The 20,026-nt window shown below is 41.3% G+C and overlaps 1 protein-coding gene across 2 annotated transcripts in view; it reads left to right on the top strand.

Annotated features, from left to right (window-relative positions):
• The window catches only part of LOC130694805 (monocarboxylate transporter 2-like), a 34,654-nt gene that overhangs the window by 2,284 nt on the left and 12,344 nt on the right, over positions 1-20,026 (top strand). The window contains exons 2-3 of one of the 2 annotated variants that reach the window (XM_057517914.2): positions 612-1,025; positions 3,181-3,511. In XM_057517914.2, the coding sequence (XP_057373897.1) occupies positions 612-1,025; positions 3,181-3,511 (745 nt within the window). Of the gene's footprint in view, positions 1-611; positions 1,026-3,180; positions 3,512-16,680; positions 18,483-18,638; positions 18,804-20,026 lie in introns of those variants that run through there. The other variant, XM_059494839.1, reaches the window with a different exon arrangement.

The raw sequence follows: 20,026 nt of genomic DNA, 5'->3' as shown, positions 1-20,026 counted from the left end.
GACGAGCTTCCTTTGTTTCGCCTGCTTGATGTTGTTCTTTTCACCATCGTAAGCCACAAACAACAACATATCGGGAGAATAGAGAATTTTAGCGCATCGCGATGACTAACACGAGCCGTGCCGTGCCTGACCAACAGGTTTAGCGCTATATAACCAATGCATTTGAAAAGGTGCGAGTAAAAACAGAGCCAATAGAAAGAGGATAGCCAAACGTAATCGTTTAAAAATAAATAAGAAAAAAAAAAAAAAGAGAGAATGAGGGAAGGATGAAAAAGTCCCGTTTTAAACTGTTATTTAGCCTACCGGCTTAAAGTAATCCAGTTGAGGAAAAATTAGGCTGGTTTAAGATAATAAAGAAAAGTACCATCTTATTAGAGGTCATCTTTCCCTTGTTGCCCTATTTTTTTTTAATTCTACCTTTTAGACCAATTCATTCACGTGGTTACATGAAATAAGGACATCATCCGGGAAAAAAGAAAGGGTTCCCTCTCTCAAGTCCCGCGGTCTTGTATAATAATAACACACACGGCTATTAACTATAAGTTTTTGAAAGCGTCGAACCACTCGGCTAATTTGTAATTTGAATGGGCGCTCCCCTCTTTGATACAAAGAGCGTCACGCAGGACGTTGAAGAAGAAAGCCAAGCGGCCAATAAGGACGGTGCGAAAATTGATGAAGAAAACGATGTCTGCTGCAAATTAACGTCGACGTCTGTGCAAAGCAAGGCCGTCGGTGGCCGGGCCATCCGTTTGACTTGGCAAGAGCCCGACAATTGTCACGAAAGTGACGGACCCAGTCTGGTGACTTCATGCATTCCAGCGCCAGTTGAGACATCCGTCGCATTGCCACAATGTCGGGTGAGACGGGCCAGTTTCGAAGACCCGCGTCCGCTACCGGCCAAGACCAATTTCGAGCTGAGACGATGCAAGAGCGAAGTCGGCCAACATCCGTCCGTAACGAACGCCGACTCCGCTAACTCGCCGGGCATCGCTCAAAACGCGCTGACATCCAAAGACAAAATCCAGGCAAAGTTCCTTCACATTCTTCTTGTTTATCATTTCGTATTTGTTCGATTTATTATTCCGAACGCAAACGATGAAGACGTTCGATCGAATCTTTGAAGAAAAGACTTTAATTCAATTCCGAGCAGAATGAATTTTCAATTCGAAACGAATTTGGGGCTACCCAGTCGACGTTCTCTAACGATGTGAGCAGGTCCAGACTTGTAGAGTTCGGATTGAACCCTACGAATGGCGTAATATTTAAAATTAAAATGATTTATGCGAGAAAAACAGGATTAGAGAACGGGAAAAGGCAATGTATATTCCGAAATGGCATTGTCTTGAGAACAGGCGTCGTTGACTCGCTTTGGCGTCATTAGTTTAAAAAGCCAGTCTGTGTATGATAATTAGCATCGACGTTTTATCGTTAAACTCGTTTTTTTTTGTTTTGGTTTCAATTCTATTTTCAAAGTCGAAAGTCAAGAATTTCAGATTTTGGACGTTGAGTTGACATATCGAAATATCTCCACGTCGTCACATCAAATCAACGACCACCGATGCCAGACACTTTCGATTTTTGGTACGGAATTTTTTGGTGGCTTTTTGATTCAATTAAAATGAAAACACGCTGACACACGAATTGAATAGAGAAAGGAAAACAAAAAAGAAAAAAAAATTCAATGACAAACGAACATAAACTGCTGCTACATTTGACGTTTCTAAAACCGCTTTTAGAACGGAGAGGACTGAAAATGTGGCGCTCATTTGCATACCATCAATTATGCTAGATTCCTATCTTGGGGGCATCGAACGTGGCCTCAACTGAAGGCCCCAACAAAGCGCATATGCCATTTCTTTTTTTCTCTTGATGTGCGTATATATACTGTATACGTACATATCTACATAAAGAATTACCAAGACATACACTATACGTACAAATATCTTTAAAAAAAAAAAAACACAAGAAAAGGACTAAATAGATTGCGTTTTTTCTTGTCTACACGAAGACGTGGGCAAAACCTTTTTTGGGCTTGGTTGTTAATTGAAAAGAAAAAGAATAACGCAATTTTACATGAATAGTCTCATCCTCTTTCAGCGTTCAAATGAATACTCCGTTTCACACGGCCATCAAGTCGAAACCTATTTTCTTTTTTTCTTTTTTTCTCTTTGTCTAGCGATTGCGTGATTTTTCTTTCTTTTTAAACAAACAAAGACGACGTCCGTCATTGGGTTTTTTGTTGATGTCCATTCACTTAATTGCGGCGCCGTCCGGCTGGCGTGATGTGGTTTGCACCCCCACTTGCCCAATTCAAGCAAGTTTGTGCCTTATTTGGTTGACGATGTCTCATCGGCCATCAAGCAGCGCTAATTCTGCCCTTCATTCTTCTTTTCCTTGCCTTTTCGGCTGCAATAGTTTTTTTTAATTATTATTTATTCTTATTCGCCCTCCCCCCTCTTCATCTTTCGGTTCATAATGGAACACACCAAAGAGAGCGCACGGGGCGTATCCGGCTATTGCGTTTATAGACGGGGCCAGACACCGCAGTCACGACTTGTATACGCTTCGGATCGATTGCCCAAACAACAACAACAACAACCAAAAAATGTAGTTGCACACGCCAAATAAACGAGTCAACGACTGTAAGGCGCCGTTCGGACAACGGTAACAAACATTCTCCCCCCCCCCTTCCTTAAAGAATGTATGTGTAAGCCTAGTCGGGGGGGGGGGGGGGGGGGGACTTTTATTGATGTTTGACGACCTTCTCCCCCAACTTCTTCCAAGAAAATAATTTTAGGCTTCGTGCCAAATGACCATCAAAAACTGCCATCCCTCCCACGCCGAAGTAAAACACACAACTGCACGTGCGAAGCACTTTCGTGTGGTTTTCTGTATAAACACCATACTTGATGTGGGGGGCAAGTTGTTTTCCGGTCACTAAATCAGGTAGTTCCCCCCCCCCTTCTTCCTGAACATTCAAACTGTAGGCTTTTGAAAGCGAAGATGGTCATTCGCTTGTTTAACGGACAGGCCATCGGCGTCTGTAACCGTGCCCGCCATTGTTTAAACACCTACACGCCGAGTTAAACAATGGGACAGCGAAGTTACAGGAATAATGATTGGAAATATTTTTAGATTTTTTGGTTTGTTGTATTGCTAACGATTGAAAACGTTCGTTAGGCGTTCGCTCGCACGGCCCGAGAATTGCGAACTCTGAAGCTCCATTATTACCCAGAATCAGGATGGGGCTGGGTGATCCTGTTCTGTGCATCCCTGACCCAATGCGTCTCGTACGGCCTCCTGCTGGCCGCCGGGACGTTGATGACCGCCACGACACGACGCTATGGCTGGACGAGCCATACGGCGAACCAACAGCCTCCGCGTTTCCTGGTGAAGCCACTGCCCTACGTGACGACGTCTGCCCTGGAGCCGGCCATTCTGGCACACTATCGACCCGTCTACCTGTCGTCGGCCGTCAATTACCCAGCGCCCATCGCCAGTCCCGTTGCAGGTCAGAACTTTCCATCCTTTCATCACTTCATAGATATTTTTAAAAAATCTAAGACTGTTATGTGCCAACTTACACGGTCCATTTTGCGTTTCGATATTTCATTTTTTGATGGCCTTTTGTTCTTGGGGGATGGTTAGAAGGTTATGTTCTTTTTAGATGTAGAGATTGCGGTATGCAGATACGGTCAAAGCGGGGCCAATTAAGTCCCATATTAAGCATCGTTGGACACGCCTTCGATGTGCCGTTTCATTTCAACCCACGCCATCTGCTCATTTTCTGTTTTGAAAGCTTTTAAAAAGTCGGTTGTTAAACAAAGACGTTTTTTTTAAGGGACTTATGTAGCCTACTTCTTGATGACTACAGAGTTCTTTTTTGTTTTGACAATGATGAAGACTTTTGTTTATGTGCAAAATCGGCTAATTTGATAGCGGCATTCGTCCAAGAAATGTGTAAACATCAGGTTCTCGAATTGGACGTTTCAAATTCGCGAACATGTGTCGATCTTCACGAAATCCGGGTTGTGCGAAATGGCAATTTTCTTTTCCCTCGTGATGGAGTTCGATCTCCATACACGGAAAAATCCGTTATTCATTGAATTATACCCATTTTTATTGGATCATCGTCGTTGATTTCGACCACCAAAAATGTCTTTATTCACACGTTTATTATCGAATTATTCACATCGAAACGGTATCGCCATGAAAAAGGTCGTGTCTAATAAACCGAGCACGGACAACAATTTCTTTGAAACACGCCGTGAATCGAAACTGACTTTTCACGATTTTGTTATGTGTCTGTTCCGCATTCTATCTCAGTTTTTTTTTCTTTCGACGCACTTTCTTTTTTATTTCTACGTGCCTTTTCAAGGCAGTGGCTATTTTTAGAAGACAATCCTCTCCAATAAAGAGATAATAGGATGCTCGCTATTTCCTCTCTCCGGAGGATATACAGCACATCTATCAATTGTCACGAAACAAAAGAGCAAGCAAACTCCTCCTCCGGTATATTTCCCCCTTTCAGAACGAATTATATACAATCGTTCGTTGAACCCTGAATCCTTTGGAGCAATCATCACTAGAGTTATACGTAACTCTCCCCCCACTATGGCCATATATACATAGTGGGCCGAACTGTTCAATCCATTTCTGCCTTGCAATTTGGTTTCTAAAAATTTGGTTCAAACCCCGAGGATTTGGTGAAATTCAAAAAAAAAAATGGAAACATTGGTTTTCCTGTAGTGAAACAAAACGTTGCTGGCAGTGATCGTGATGGGTTGCACGGGGTGGGGGAATCCCGACGATAAGTCTTCAGAAATCCGATGCCAAATGGCATCAACATACACAAAACGGCTGTTGCTAGCACTGTGTGCTTTCAACTTCTTTGACATCTCCCTCCCTCACCCTCCGGTCCGTGCCTCTTTCTTTTCGTTGTTTGGCCTTTGCCGCATGGTAGATAATGGATATTTTATGTATTCCAGATTGCCAACTACGCCGGAAACCGGTATATATCTATATATATTGACCCGATCGTCCGAAATAACGACACTCTCCCGCCAAGAATTTCTTTGCTCAAACGGTAGGGACTTTTCATAACTGCGCCGTCTCGATTTGTTTGCCCGTGACTGAGTCGCCATTTCACAATCACCCCATTCACTCTTTATCTCTATTACGATTTGAATGTCTTTTTTATTTACCCTTGTGTCTTTTGTTCCACAGCCTTCTTATTTTTTTGGCTCTTAATCAAGCAATAGGTCCTTGTATTATTATCCCCCTCCCCCCCCCCCAGAGTTGTTGACGACGAGATATAGTTCGTGATGTTTATCGTCAGTTCTATTGATGACCTAAAAAAAAAAAGACAGAACAAATACGGTAGCGTTTCTTCCTTTTTTTGCTTCGTTTTACTCTTCCGGGTCATTTCCGATTTGCAGCCAAGCCAAAGGCATGGTATGTATACATATAATAATACCATCTTATACTTACATTTGGAACACACAGAAAAATACGCATTTCCTTTTTTTTTTTTTTTTTTTTTTTGCAATCGATGTCTGTTGCCGTGCGCTTTGTTTAATAAAAGACAAACGGCATTTGCTTCTGTCGGCTTCCGTACACGTACGTCAGCACCTTGATTTAATAGCCAGCATATCTTTGTACAATCTTATGTGTACCTTTATTGCTATCGATTGCCAAACTGGGCTTCATCAAAAACGGTACGCGCATTCAACTGGAAACAGCTGTTTTGAAATAATGCAAATGGTACTCTATAGATGATTTCATATACGCAACATAATGAAACGTATGCGCGTTTTTATACGTTTCGTCTGGCCTGAATGATTCAACGACTTTGATCAGTTGGGAGGGAGGCACCGGGAGGAACCACATGCGCCGTTATCTCTCTGATTCCATTTTGCGCAATTGATTCAATCGAACGTACATATCTCATGATGGAAATCGATCATTGACAGCAAATGCATTTCTGCAGGCAATCGATCACGCCGTTTGGACGACACTCCGGTGTACTCCTCCCTGCTGATTGCGTTCCCGGTGCAATCAACGAAATCAAAACCGCCAACCTCCCCTGAAACTATATTTTCTCATTAGGCATATATAAACTAACCTATCTAACTTATACTGATTGAAAAGGTGCGAAAAAAATAAGCTGTGAAAAATATTTGCATATTAATGAAGAAAATGTGCATTCCTTGTTTTCTGGAATGTTCTAAGGCCAAACTTTCAACCTATCGCTTGACATGTGTCTTTTATATTTTCGGCGTGTGATTGACGGTCGTTGTTCGGCCCGTGTTGCTGACTCGAGATGTCTGTTTGTTGTCTGTTGTGTGGGGAACAAACCTATTTTTGAATACAAATCGAAGGACGGCTACAAGGCGGAGTAGGGTGGTGTCACGCGCATTAGCCGCTATTAACTGTTGACGGGTATTCACCCCTCTCTTTTTGGTTTTTTGCTGGGCTGCTTTCTGATTTTAGTTCTTGATATATTTATCCATGCTGTCCTTCAGACTCGGGAAAAAAAAAAGAAAAACAAACAAACATTTTTTGGCAGCCACGAAAGATCGACAGTGTTTTATTTCTTGTGCGGCGCATTTTTCTGTCCATTAAGGAATGTGACAACGAACTTCCTTGTTCATTTCTATGCCATTGATTTCTCTCAGCATCAATTTGGATCACAGAGTTTCATTTTCTGTTTGTTCGTAATAGAAAGATAGGTCATGGATCACTTGCGCTCTTCAATGAGCCCTTCTTCTCAATTTTTTCTTTGCACAACTATATATATACAATCATTTTTCAATTTTCGAAATGTTTTCAATATTGCCAACATGAAGCCAAACGAGAAGAAGAGAATGCCGTGTTTTATCAACGACATTCTTCTGACGTGCTTCACGTCGCAAGTCATCCGTCTTTTTTTCTTTTTATGACGTAAACAATCATGTGCTGCTTTTTTCATATAAAAAAGACAGTCGTGATTAATCACTTGACGTCACAACGATACCACCTTTCCCATCGTCGATCATAGAAAAAAAAACCTGATGAATCTTGTTTGCGTTATGCCGAACACGCACGTCCTTCAGTTTTAATGCGAACGGCATTATGGTGCGCTGGATCTCCTACAAGTGACTAGCGGCCTTATACCGGAGGTGTCAAGTCTCATATACGATAGATGAGTGTGTGAGTTAGACAAATAACATCCCAATTCCCTTTAACTGCGGGCTTATATTTACACGTCTGAGTCAAACATAGCCTGGTGTACGTACAGATATCAGCAATAGAAGCGGCTTCGTAAATGTTTAGCGAAATGATTACAAAAAAAAATGGAATAACAAAGTCTTGGTTATAAAACAATAAAACTATACGAATGGGAGGGCATCAGGCTGTGACGTCCGCGTTCACACTACCTCCAGCTTTCCAAACCAATTCCATTTTTCAAATCCTTCCACTAGATTGGCTCTCACTGTATAGCTACACTACATGCGGTGAAAGGTATAAGATAAATTAGCAATTAAAACGAAAAAAAAAAGGAAACGACTCAATTGAAACTAAAACCCAATATGCATATCGCGTGGCGCCATTTACTGACTACATATGGTGCGATAATCCAGGCGAAATGGGCGGACGTGTGTGATGAGACATTAAAATACGTGCGCTCTTTTGTTTAATGCCCACTGGCCATCAGATGTGGCCATTAATGTATTTGATGTGAAAGTTGGTAGATTTTATTTCATCATCATTATAGGTTTCCTTGAAGAACCCTTTACCCTGTCGGTTTTATCCTTGCAGTTTGCCCTGAACATTTTTGCATATGTACGTAACGGATATTAATTAAAAGTAGCTAACGTGTTTTTGGACTAGTTTTCCTTGGTGGCAAAGATTTATTGGGGGCCGTAGGAGGAATGTAATTGCTATCCGAGACGAATCTACAAATGAAATCACTTCTTCAAGGTATACCACTTTCTCGTTCTGGGTCCTTCTTTGGCGAAAGAAGATCCTAATTGGGGCATGAAAGTACAAGCAACATGCTGTGAAATATAGAGGGAAATGAAGAAAAAAAAAAGAGAATGACGCAATTCAAAGTGGATTTCACAAGATCATTTTCTACATAGCCAAGAGGGGCTTTGAAAAGAGGAAAGTAGGCTACACAACGTTTGCTTGTCTCCAGATATCCCAAGAATAATTGTGTCTCAGTTAAAGAAGGATTCCATTTGAACAAGTCCAATAAATTTAAACGGAATCAAATAAAGTACGCTACGTAAACTGGCACCGCAGTGGGAATGAATAATTAAAAGACTATGCCAGAGTAAGACAGATACAAGAATGTATACAAAAGACTATGATGATGGTGCACAAAACTGCGAGAGAAAAACAAATTCTACTTTACATCGTAACGTTTCAACGATGTCCTGCTGTTACTTTTATCGCCTTTTTCTCATCTGAAGTGCCATTACAAATCTTTTCGAAAGACTTGTTACTTTTTTTTTTTTTTTTTTTTTTGGGGGGGGGGGGGGGGGGGTTGAGCTTCTTTTGAAAAGCCAAGCAGACTTTATAATATACGTGTTGTCTCGCTAAACAAAAGACAATTTATACGAAACTTGTCCTTGGCCATTATTTAGTTGAACACTGTTCATTCTCCTTATTAATTTGTTCTGGTGGGGAGGAAAAAAAAAGTTTGCTTGTTGTGCTACCTTATCTGTGTCCATGAACGGAAATGAGCTGCCATACTTCTTATTGAACAAGAAAAAGGTGATACCCCATTGAGTGCATTCAACGTGTGCAATCACATAACCAGAAACGAGTAGGTAGATATACCGTTGTCCTGTCACGTTTGATGTATCACGGCTATTAACGTGAGTTTCAATTCACTGCGATTATCGGTTGTGGCTTTACATGGTCCTTACCTAACATTAAATACACGAAGCTACTGCTTCATAATAGCGTACTTAAAAAGGCAAGCGTTTTGGTCCTTTTTTTTTCGCTGCGTTTATTGGCTTTTAATAAGTCCCGCAAGTTTCGTTTGACTTCCCGTGCAGATTTGCATATGCTGTGAAGTAGCACCGGCATGTTACAAAACGAGCTTATTCTTTGCGTGCAGGTTACCGTGTTACAGATTTAGTTGTTGTTTTTACGATTCTAGAAAAAAAAATAGATGAAAGAGTTCGAAAATTGCTAAGCTTCTACTTTCGAAAAAAACCGTGGGATGTGACTTTAGTGTTCTTTGATCATTAAACATTTTTTTAACAGGTTTTAAATCCCATTCTTTTCATTGGGGAGTAGACTATTTAACTTGTTTAAGTATTGGCTGCCTTCCTTAATGCTGAGCTTCTTATCTCGGCCTGCGAATTGGTGTTGGTTATGCACATCGCCTCGCACTGATTGCGGCTTAAACGTGCACAATGGCGGAACCCCCATCTTTTTTTATGGTAAACAAAAACGAAAAATACCTTCCCGAATAGTATAGCCTAGATCGTTATCATCTACTCAAGAGTTCTAAAAAAAAAAATATGGCTATAAGTATAATCAGGCAAAACGGTTTAACTTCATTAGCATGCACATGTGCTCCACTCTGAACTTACCATTTCTATACGAAACCCTCGCTGGTATTCCAAATCGCTCGAATGCAAAGTTTGTTTCCATCTGGTGCAGCCATCGTTCTTAATGACACGTTTTTTATGTAAATGAAATTCATTCAAAGCGACGTCATCAACCTTGCAAAGAGTGGCCTAGTAATTGAGTGTTGCATTATCGAATTTTCTGTTTTCTTTCAACTGCGTCTTTAGAGATGACACATTTAAGTTATTAACGCTATCCTATAGCTCCTAAAGTTAACCAAGCTTTGTGGTGAGCCATATAAATCAAACTTAAAGCTGCATACCAAATAAATGTGATGGCCTTGGAGGATTTCGTAATTGAGGTTGTGTTCGTGCAAGACGCCTCCCATCTTTAACAAATTATTGAAACTTCTTGAATATCCTGGTCGCAAAAGTTTAATGGCTGCCGAACGATTGTCGGGAGGCCAAGTCGTGTATGTATAATTCATAGAAGAGTGAACCCTTTTTGCATAGCAGCGCGCTGCTATAAAGAGGCAAACCGCCGTTCTTTAAATTTTGGAAAAGTTCATCGGTCGTAAAAAAACAGAAGACAAGTCGTCAGCCATGTTTTCACTGCGCATTCGTCTTTTGTTTTAACGATGCAACTGTATCGAGAGGGTTAGCATAGACTATCAGCATTTTGGTGAATACTCGAACAATCATCGCTTAATAAACGGAAAGAAGATGGGTTCTCTCAACTCGATATCCTTCATTCAACGCTTGAAAATTTTAATAGATGAATCAAATAACCTGCTAGAAAGATTGCTCTTCTCTTCTAATAGATATTCTAACAGATCCTGTATAAACAGTTCCATCAAGCACTCATCATTGCGGTGACAGAATATATGGATCGTCCTTTCAAAACGAGTTTCACGCAACATACTCACAAAATTAAACGAGGCTAGTTTTAGCAGTCCCGAGACCACAGTTATTCAAATGAGAGCAAAAGCCGAATAGAAATCTGGGAATACTTAATGTAGTAGCGTTGAACGTTTAAACGACTGACGACGTGAAGAAATATATAGATTTTACCTAAAACGGTGGTGATGACATCAAAACCGAGAGACACGGGAATTAGTGGAATGCCGGAGCAGTTGCTGATCTCCAAGCATTCAGCACCTAATGTTTCGACAGTGACACATCAGAAAAAAAAAGAAAAGAGAAAACTGGTGATTAATGGTCTTCACGAATGGGATCAATCATATGCTCTACGAGCTCCTGCTGATATTAGCCGGCTGGGTATATGTTTACAAATAACGCGTTAGAGAGGAGCTCACGCTGAACACCCTTGGGGTTGTTATCAATACCCGTACATCTGTCAACGAAAAACGTTGAAGGACGGCGAGAGTCGTGATCTTCTGAAATAGAATCTCCGATCCATTTTTCGTCATCTAATGAGAGAAAACAGAAGGACTTATCAGAAGCATTTGGGTAGCACGTTTATTCAGAATATTTTGCTGGCCAATCGCATCGCCAAGCTTTAAGTGGATAAGAGATGAAGGCGTGAATTGCGGCCGTCTTTCAACGGACACGAGACGAAAGAAAAGAATGGTGATGATACTGAAAAATAGAAGTTCGCAGCCCGTTGATCCACCGGGGAATATGTGTAGATAGGTGAACTCTCATCAGAAAGACTCGAGCGTTGTTATTGCATTTGCTATTTTTCTCGCTCAATTCTAGAACATAGTGGATGTGCGATTACGTCGAGACAAGAAAAGGAACGTGCAAATCAATTGGAAATGCTCGGGGAAAAACAAAGAAAGCAATTGCGCGTCGCCACGATTGGTGACAATTCCCTACGGGTTGTGGATTCACGTGACTCACGTGAATTACAAAAAATGGAGGCTTCTAGTATCATATTATTTTTTGGGGGAGGGGGATATTGGATTGGTATTAAAGAAAAACGTGAGCTTCTATAGAGGTTTTCATGGTTTCTGGGATGGCCAGATTAAACAATGTGCTGTAAATCGATTTTTATTTGTTTGCATGTCGACTGAAAAAGAAATTTAAATAAAAAAATTGAAAGATTCGAAATGTTGTTGTAAGAAAACATTTGTGATGAGTAAGGAAACAATGCAAATCAAATCTCATGAGAATTAAAAATGAGAATGTGAAAAACAGCACAATCAAATCTCATGAGACTAAAAAATGAGAATGTGAAAAACAGCATTCGACGAGCTCATGAATATTCAAATGGTCTCTCTGTGCTCGTCCACACTGCAAGTATTCAAAATAGTCCCTGAAGGATTACCTTTTTTTGAATTCGGGGTGGCACAGTGCACCGCTATCCCAGCACCGAATCGGGTTGCCCATACTGCTTGTCTACATTTATTCAAGATTTTTGTACAGCACACGCCATCTATTCGCAATGTTGAAAAGCTTGGTGGCTATGCGCCGATAGATGGCTTTTGATGTAATAAATCAGAGCCCACAGGAGCCATATAAAACCATAGGACCCCTTGCCTACAACTAGAAGAATCATACATTTTCTATAAATTCAAACGAAATGCAATCTTACAAATGTTTCATATGACCAATTAAAAACCAAACATCTTAAAATCGTTGATTAATTCAGGTTGTCCTCAAAAAAGGTTGCAATCGTCAAGTTACTCAATATCGAGCGGGGTCCTTGGTTGCATTTCACTGTTCCAGACATCTGAAACATGAAGCACGATAAAACAATCTAGAACTCAATCTGTAAATGGGAAATTCTTTTTACAGTGTCCTTGCGACGGTCTAAACAGTAGCGAATAAACTGAAAAGATATCATTCTTTGATAGGAGAAGTTGGCTGCATTCAAATAGGCTAGCTCTATAACAAGTCCCACAGTCTGGTACCATTTTATTTATTTTGGTTTTTTTCGAGACAACGTTGACAACACGCATCTCTTCGTACTCAACTAGACATGTGAAAGTTTACAGTATATTTAACAAGACGAATAGAAAATAAGACGCAAGAGAAATAGGCAAACGAGAGAAGAATGGGGGGGCCAAAAAAAAAGGCAAGATAGAATGCCACGCCCAGGCTGAAACGACCACTAGACTTTGCAGAGTGAAGAGACATGCAGACCGAGACGACACGAGAGATAGACTCAGTTTTTATGGCTTTTACTCGTTCATCATCACCCATCCATTCCACCCTATTAACCGTGGATTACAGACGCGTCAAGCACAGCCCCCCTATCAAGCAGCAGCGCCAGTTACCCATTGCCAGAAGAAGACACGTCTATAATATATATTTATATAATGTCGAATGGGACGCGTAGAGTAGTACGGCATAGTTACACACGCGAACGACTGTGTTACAAGCGGCGGATCTTGGCGCATCAACACTCCCGTTTGTCCGCACATCTCTGCGCCACTGCAAATCTGGAACAGCGTTCGGCACTTAAGACAGACATATACACGCGAATGGGCAACCACACACTGTAAAAAATGTAGATGGATGTAGATGCAATCCCCCGTTGTCTCCCCCTATTTTTTCTTCTTCTTCTAGTGCTGGGTATGTGTCACGTGATCAGCCATCAACTTGTGTGCAATAGAATCCCGGCTACATTACGTGATTAAATTCCCATGAAGACGCGATTTGAATTCATGTGATCATCAGACGGGACCATAACAACCATAGCGCATATAATCCGCCATTTGTTGGGAAAGAAAAAAAACGATAGAAAACAATCTAAATATAAAACCAAATTTAATCGTGTAAAGGCGCGGCCATTTCGATGTAGTTAGAAAAAACGCAATAGTTAAAGGTTTGAACAATATTCTAATTGGCCGCTCACGTTTGACAATGAATGCCTCCCTCTTGATGGAAACGAGAGTTTGTGTATTGCAATATGAACAACATGAACAACACTGCCTAACTATATAAAAGAGTTTAAGCTGGTACGTGGTTGATTCTGCCTGGAAGGCATTCACGGTTCATCTCCCGATTTCTCCTGGGCTGCACACATTGACCTACTTGAGACACGGTATAGGGCAATCAAACGTTGTAAATGACCACTTGAATGTCGGACGAGAAAATGGCGAGGTAAAACTCTCGTATACCACGCACTTAACAAAAAGCGAATCACACCGTTTACGAGTTGATCAGTCGCCTAAATGTGGAGGAGGCTAAAACGAAATTTACATTTACATTGCCCCTCTATATCTGCTCTATTTCAAATGCCAAGAAAAAATTGGCTGGATTCAAAAACACAACTTGTTTTTGTTTTAAATCGTCGTGTAAAACGCGTTTCATGACACACACACACTTGGCCCCACTTCATTGGCATATTAAAGCAACCGCATAGAATTTTTATTGAGAAAATAACAAAACAAAAACGAAAACAAAACAAAATTAGTCACGGAATGTCATGCACAAGTATTGACATGAAGTATTGAATAGCTTCTGGCATTGAGGGAAAACTCGTCACATGCGCCATTAAAAGAATTTGGCTTTCATGCTGGCAGGCGACTGTCTAATGAATCCAGGGTCCCGAAGATGGATATTTTGTGTCGTTGTTTTGTTTTTAAAACATACAAAGTTGCGTTCGATTGTCATGAAATGTCGATCATTGGATAGAACAGGTTACTGCGGTTCGGCTCTTGTGATTTTTCATGATTTTATTGAAGAGCGCAAACGGGTTCTATCCATTGTTCTTCGCTGGCGAAAAATTCCTCCTGTTCCAAACAAAACCAAACACTTGTTCGTGAAAGAAACAAACACAAACCCAAAAGTTTTTGTGTCTAGCGTTGTTGTACACAACACGATTTTTCTTTGACGAAATCGATCTCGGGTCGGATAGAGTTTCATTTACCGCCCGTGGCATCGTGCAAACGAGCCACTTGTTCCAGGTCGTCGTTTGTCCTTCCGCGCGAGAAAACCATTCCAGAGTCGATGACGTAGAATTGAGAGAAAACGCAAGCCCATGGCGATTTCAAGTCTAGCCCAATATCGAAGGTTATATTTTTTTTAGGACATCGACGACGTTCAGTAAAAAGATGGAGTCATATTTTTGTAAATGACGATACACCCGTAGATTGCATTAGCTGATAGAGTTACCTTTCTTCTTCCTTTTCTTAAATGAAGGAAAAAACACTTCTACTTTGGTTTTCTCATTTGGCAGTGCTTTTCTTTTTGGGGTGGCGAGTGTTCATGTTTACAAATAAGCCCGCTTAGCGAAGATGACATAACTCGTGTCAGTTCCCTAAATAGCTACGCAGTTTACCGACAGGCAGAATCGAAAGAATAGTCGGCATGCGGCTATTCCGCATCAACACCTACGTAGACGAATTTGTGTAAATCAAACGAAGCTCCTTCATCCGTTTCCCTTATTTTTTAACAAAATAAGAGCTTGAGAAAATACGACAACCGGACGGTGAGATGTGGCCCAAATGGCCGTGATAGTTTTATCCGCCTTTCGTACGGTATATTTGCATCAGCCACAATAACTGTGTCCCATTCTATTATGTTTTACATATGGGCATGTAAAAGGCAATTGCTGGGCTTTGCGGGGCTCTGTTGGCCGAGCCTTCTTGATAACAGTAAAAAACCAGCCCTTTGTTCACGTCTGATTATCGCGTCAGTTGTGTATGGGCGCATAAATTTTGGCGAACCAAAGAGACAAGATAGACACAGACCCAAAGAAGAAATAGACAATCAGCTATGTTGAAAAATCAATATTTTTTTTTAGGGGGGATAGGAGGGGTTGTGAAAGAGACGGCCATTAATCGCTGTATGAGTATCCAAATATCGACCGAAGCCCAATCTTTTTATGGTGCGTATAATTACATGCATTATGGATGTATTGGATATGTATGCGCCCTGTGTCGTGTAGATGCAAGACGTGTGTTTTTGTGCTCGTATTATGCAACGTTAATCGGGTCACTTCATCTATATAAAGAAAACAGTTTTTGCTCTTCATGTTAAAAATATATGTATCCATATATTTTCAAAATTTCTTCTTTGCTATTTGATCGTTTGTCAAGCGCTTTTCATCGCTTGTCTGAATTTGTTGCATACCACATTCTTCGTAGACGCAATTTTTTCCCTACATCGCCAATACGGTATTATAATACAACGGCTTTCATTCTCGTATTTGGTGTGCTGACTCGAGGCCATTAGATGACGACGAGCCGAAAGATTTCGGATGGAATACAACTTGTCTTATGGCCGCAGCTCTTTTGCCTTTTGTCCAGCCACATGGTCATTGTCGACAAGCTCTTGTTTCAGTTTAAATCCGATCCTTCTTCCTAGAGGTAAGCATGCAAGGCAAACTGCTCGATGCTCAAACATTTGTATATTACGTTCCGATTGTTTTTTTTTTTCTATTTCAAGCATATGACGACCTTTGGTGTGGCTTTTCCCGGGTCTTTTCATTTCCCCTCGTCTTCTTGTTTCAGGTTTTGTTTGACCAAACAAAGACATTCGTAAATAGTGCTATAGGACAGAAAAATGCCACATGCATTTCTTTAGAATTTTTCGCCTCTTTCCTTAAAGTATTTTAAGATACCGGTACAATCACCGTTCCAAAAGTAGCTAACGTATTTGTCCCCAAAACAGGTTTGTGGGCTTATCAAAAAGACGTGAACACGAAACTTTCTTTATCGAAGCCAACTGCTCTTCTGATATACAGAAAATCGTGCCAAAGTTTCTTATACATGCAAACGCCTCCACCTTTTCTTCGAAAAATACTGACCGAACGCTTTAATTTCGTAAGGCATATCAACGCGTTCAAACAATTCATTGTGCACGAATCTTCAATCTTTCCGCAGCCAAGAAACGTCTTTATAATTACGATTCTACGAATGATTGTTTTCGAAATTGCACAACAAAGGTGGCATAGGTAAACTTTGGGAAACAAAAAAACGAGTCGTGTTAAATTTAAGCGAAGCATAAAGTTAAAAATCGGTAGCCTCAACTCACGAGTCAGAGACTTTGCTAAAGAAAGAAAATCAAAATTGGAGGAGGTAGGGCGAGAGAGGGGAGGTGGCATAAGCACGAGGAAGGTAGATGGCATGGCTTCACTCTAGTTGATTCAGTCGGTTGGCGACTGCCAGTCCAAACACAACGAGCTACTGCGCATTTGTGACCTCGCAATTTTCACTACGAATGAGTTATACAATTTCGCTTAGTTTTCGATTCATCTAGTTGTGTCAACGAACGAGATTTGATCCGTCGGTTTCAGTGAAAGTTCTCCCTGCCATAGAAATGTGACGTGTTATTTTGATGATATCGTATACCTACACCCAGTGGTTCATTCGTTCTTTTACGTTCAACAGTGTCTGACAGCACAGTACGAATTGGGAAATGTGGCGAATTTACTGGTCGCTTCGTTTTAGTGCCACCTGTTCAACACGATGAACGTTGTAAATCAATCAAGTCCGCCAGTTCGCACCGAATCGTTCGCCCCACATTTTTTCACGATTTCGCCTATTGCGCGCGATTGCGATTGGTCAACCGTTTCGGCCGATTTGGTCATCTGTTCGGAGCCATGATCACAGTGGCTTTCGATTCGATCGTCAGAATTCCACACGATTTAGGCAAAGTTTCGTAGTTGACGAACAAAAACGGGCAGGAAATGCTGGATTCTCGGGGGCAGGAATCTTTGATCGCCATTCAGCTCTTTTCCCCGTGTTTGAATTATTCTGCGTGAGTGCCGTTCTTATTCTCTAATCTGCCCTTCGAACGATTGAAAAATTTGAATACGCCACATTGGGCTTGTGGTGCCTATTTTTATTTCGGCTGTCCCGTTCGAGATTGTCGCGTTTAGGCGAGATAACAGAGTGAACGACCTTCAAGGAGAAGGTTAAAAAAGAAGAAAAAGAGATACATTTATTCGATGACTTTGGTTGTTTTGTTTTTTTATTGCTTAAAGAAAAGCAGTGGACATGAGAAGTCGATTTGAGAACCCAACAAGTTTTACAACTGGGCTGTGTGACAGTGATAGTAGGTTCGATTGACCCGAAGCATAAATAAAGGCAAGAGCTTAGACGATGACGTGACTCGGCCCTCAACACTTGACAGGTTACTATATTTATACTGCAGGTAACAAGAAAACAAAGAACAACAGAACAACGGGCATCGACTATTACGGCCTTATCGCCTACGAAAAAAGGGAAAAGTTTTCATCAAACTCCGGCCGAACGTTGATCATTTTGTTGTTGTTGTGGTTTTTTTTAACGGTGATAAAACCTCGTTCAGCTCTCTTTCCCTCTCGAAAAATTTCCATTTTGTTTTCTTTGTTTTCTTGCTTACATTCAACCTTTCGTTTATAGTCAGAGAGTACTACCGAAAACCATGCATAATCATAAGGTGGCACCGACTACGCAGCCAAATCCCGGTGGCAGTTCGTTCCTTTTTTGAACTTCCAAAATAAAAGCAAAAAGATACGCACCGTAGATACAACATCGTACATATTTTATACAGACCTTTGCGCAGCTGTTGCAAAACGTGTAAGAAACATTTGAACATATTTAATTCTGCGTGCAGTCGGCTGCACAACAACGGAACTCGAAATGGTTCTGGTTCGTTCGCAGAGCATCGATAGTGGCACAAGTAATCGTCATCTGCGTGATTCCAGCCTGACGGCCTGTACTGAATTACTGTTGGGCACCATTGAACCGGTGACCATGTCAGCGGCCGCGTCTTCGGCAGCCGTTGCGGCTGCGTTGTCAGTTGATCTCGCGGCCGTCGTGGCCGGCTCCGTGTCGTCCGTTCCGACGTCGAACAAACAATTGGACGCCGGTGTGTTGGAGCTGTCGCAATCGGGAGAATCGGCCGAGGCCATTCGACACATGCCACATCACTGGATGAAATCCGACGTGGCCGCCACCATCCGCAATATACACAACAACAAGAAAGCAACCATCCGGCAGCATTATTATCCAGAGGGTACGCACTGCTGGCAGATAGATTTGCGTAGGATTAACACAACACCTGGGATTTTATTTAAACAAAAATAAATCCGGGTTGTTTCAAAACGAAAAAAAAGGAAGAATCTATTTAGCTAAAAATGTTTATTGCAACTGATATTTTGCATGGGTTAAGGCGGCTGGGGCTGGGTGATCGTGGTAACCACAGCAATGGCGCTCAGTATCGGCCACGGAGTCCAATTGGCCGTCGCCGCTTTGCTGCCGTGGCAAATTCTTCCGCTCAACACCAGCAGTATTCGCCATTCGCACACTTGGCCCCTTCTCTCTTTACACTCAAGAGGTAGATATGATGTTCTCTAATGTTCTTTTCATTTCCGTCCTGTTTTTCTGGGTTTATGTTTGTTTGGAAATTGATCGCTAATTTGGATCATTCCGCATGTTTTCGTGAAAAGCTGTTTGCTTTTATTGTCGCATTGCGGTGAGGAACATTTTTGAATAGCATAGGATATTATCGCATTAAATGCATACCGGATGCGATTCATGGACGCTTGACCCGTGCGGTTATGAATTGCTCGAATTTCTAAAGTGAAAATTGTTTGTTTGTTCTGTTGACTTGCCATTATTGCATACCTGTCATTTCTTGACAAAAAGGCACTGCAGTACCCCCCACACACACACTCCATTCTGAAGTGTGTCTCTTATTGTTATATAACGCAAGTTACACATCCAACCCGTAGCCACAAGCTTTCCAGTGAAGTAGGCTGTTAAGAACAATTGGTTTGGTCAAAACGTACTCTCAAATAACGTTCTTTTCTTTTTTAGAAAGTCTCTCGTTCATTTTACTTGTTTCGCTTTCTCTCTCGCTCGCTAAAATGACGATTGCGATGGAGAAGCATTGACTGGAACTTTTCTATCAAATTCATATAGAGCTGTTGGCTCGTAAGTCATTTAACGACTCGCAATCTATTGTGTAGCTAAGCGTCTGATTTATTGCCATAACGAATGGCGCAACGGACCGTTGATTGACTAAGAACTTGCCCACGAAGTGCTTTCGCAGTCGGCGAAAAGAACTTCAATGGCCATGCACTTCATCGTCAAATAAATAGATGTAATTCACTAATGGGATGCCAATGTGGACGCGCGCGCTCCAAACGGAAACAAATCACTCGATAGCTGACAAAATAATTGATTTTCGACGATTCTCTTTTTTATTTAAAAACAGGAAAACGTATAGCCCAAGTGGTTCGCTATTTCAATTAGAAAGGGACACCTTAGGTCTTAGTTGATAGAATGCTATTAAAAAGTAGAGGTATAAAATTTAGTGGATTATCGGGTCCAAACGTTAATGGCCGTTGCCGAAACTAAATTGCTGGATCGCTTATGTTTACGTGTGCAGTATACCAGCTACGGCTATATGTGAACAGACGGCGGCGTTCACAAGTGGCCGACCGCTATCAGGAAGACGAATTGATGTGACACTGAGTTCCACGATTCTAACTGTATGGAACGTAACACGTGAAACGAGCGAGATAAAAAATGGAAGCTAAAGAAAGAAAAAAGAAG

The sequence above is a fragment of the Daphnia carinata genome, chromosome 4 (genome assembly GCF_022539665.2).
Source record: "Daphnia carinata strain CSIRO-1 chromosome 4, CSIRO_AGI_Dcar_HiC_V3, whole genome shotgun sequence".
Lineage (NCBI taxonomy): Eukaryota > Metazoa > Arthropoda > Branchiopoda > Diplostraca > Daphniidae > Daphnia > Daphnia carinata.
The sequence above is the reverse complement of the archived record's forward strand: the minus strand, read 5'-3'. Positions and strand labels throughout refer to the sequence as shown.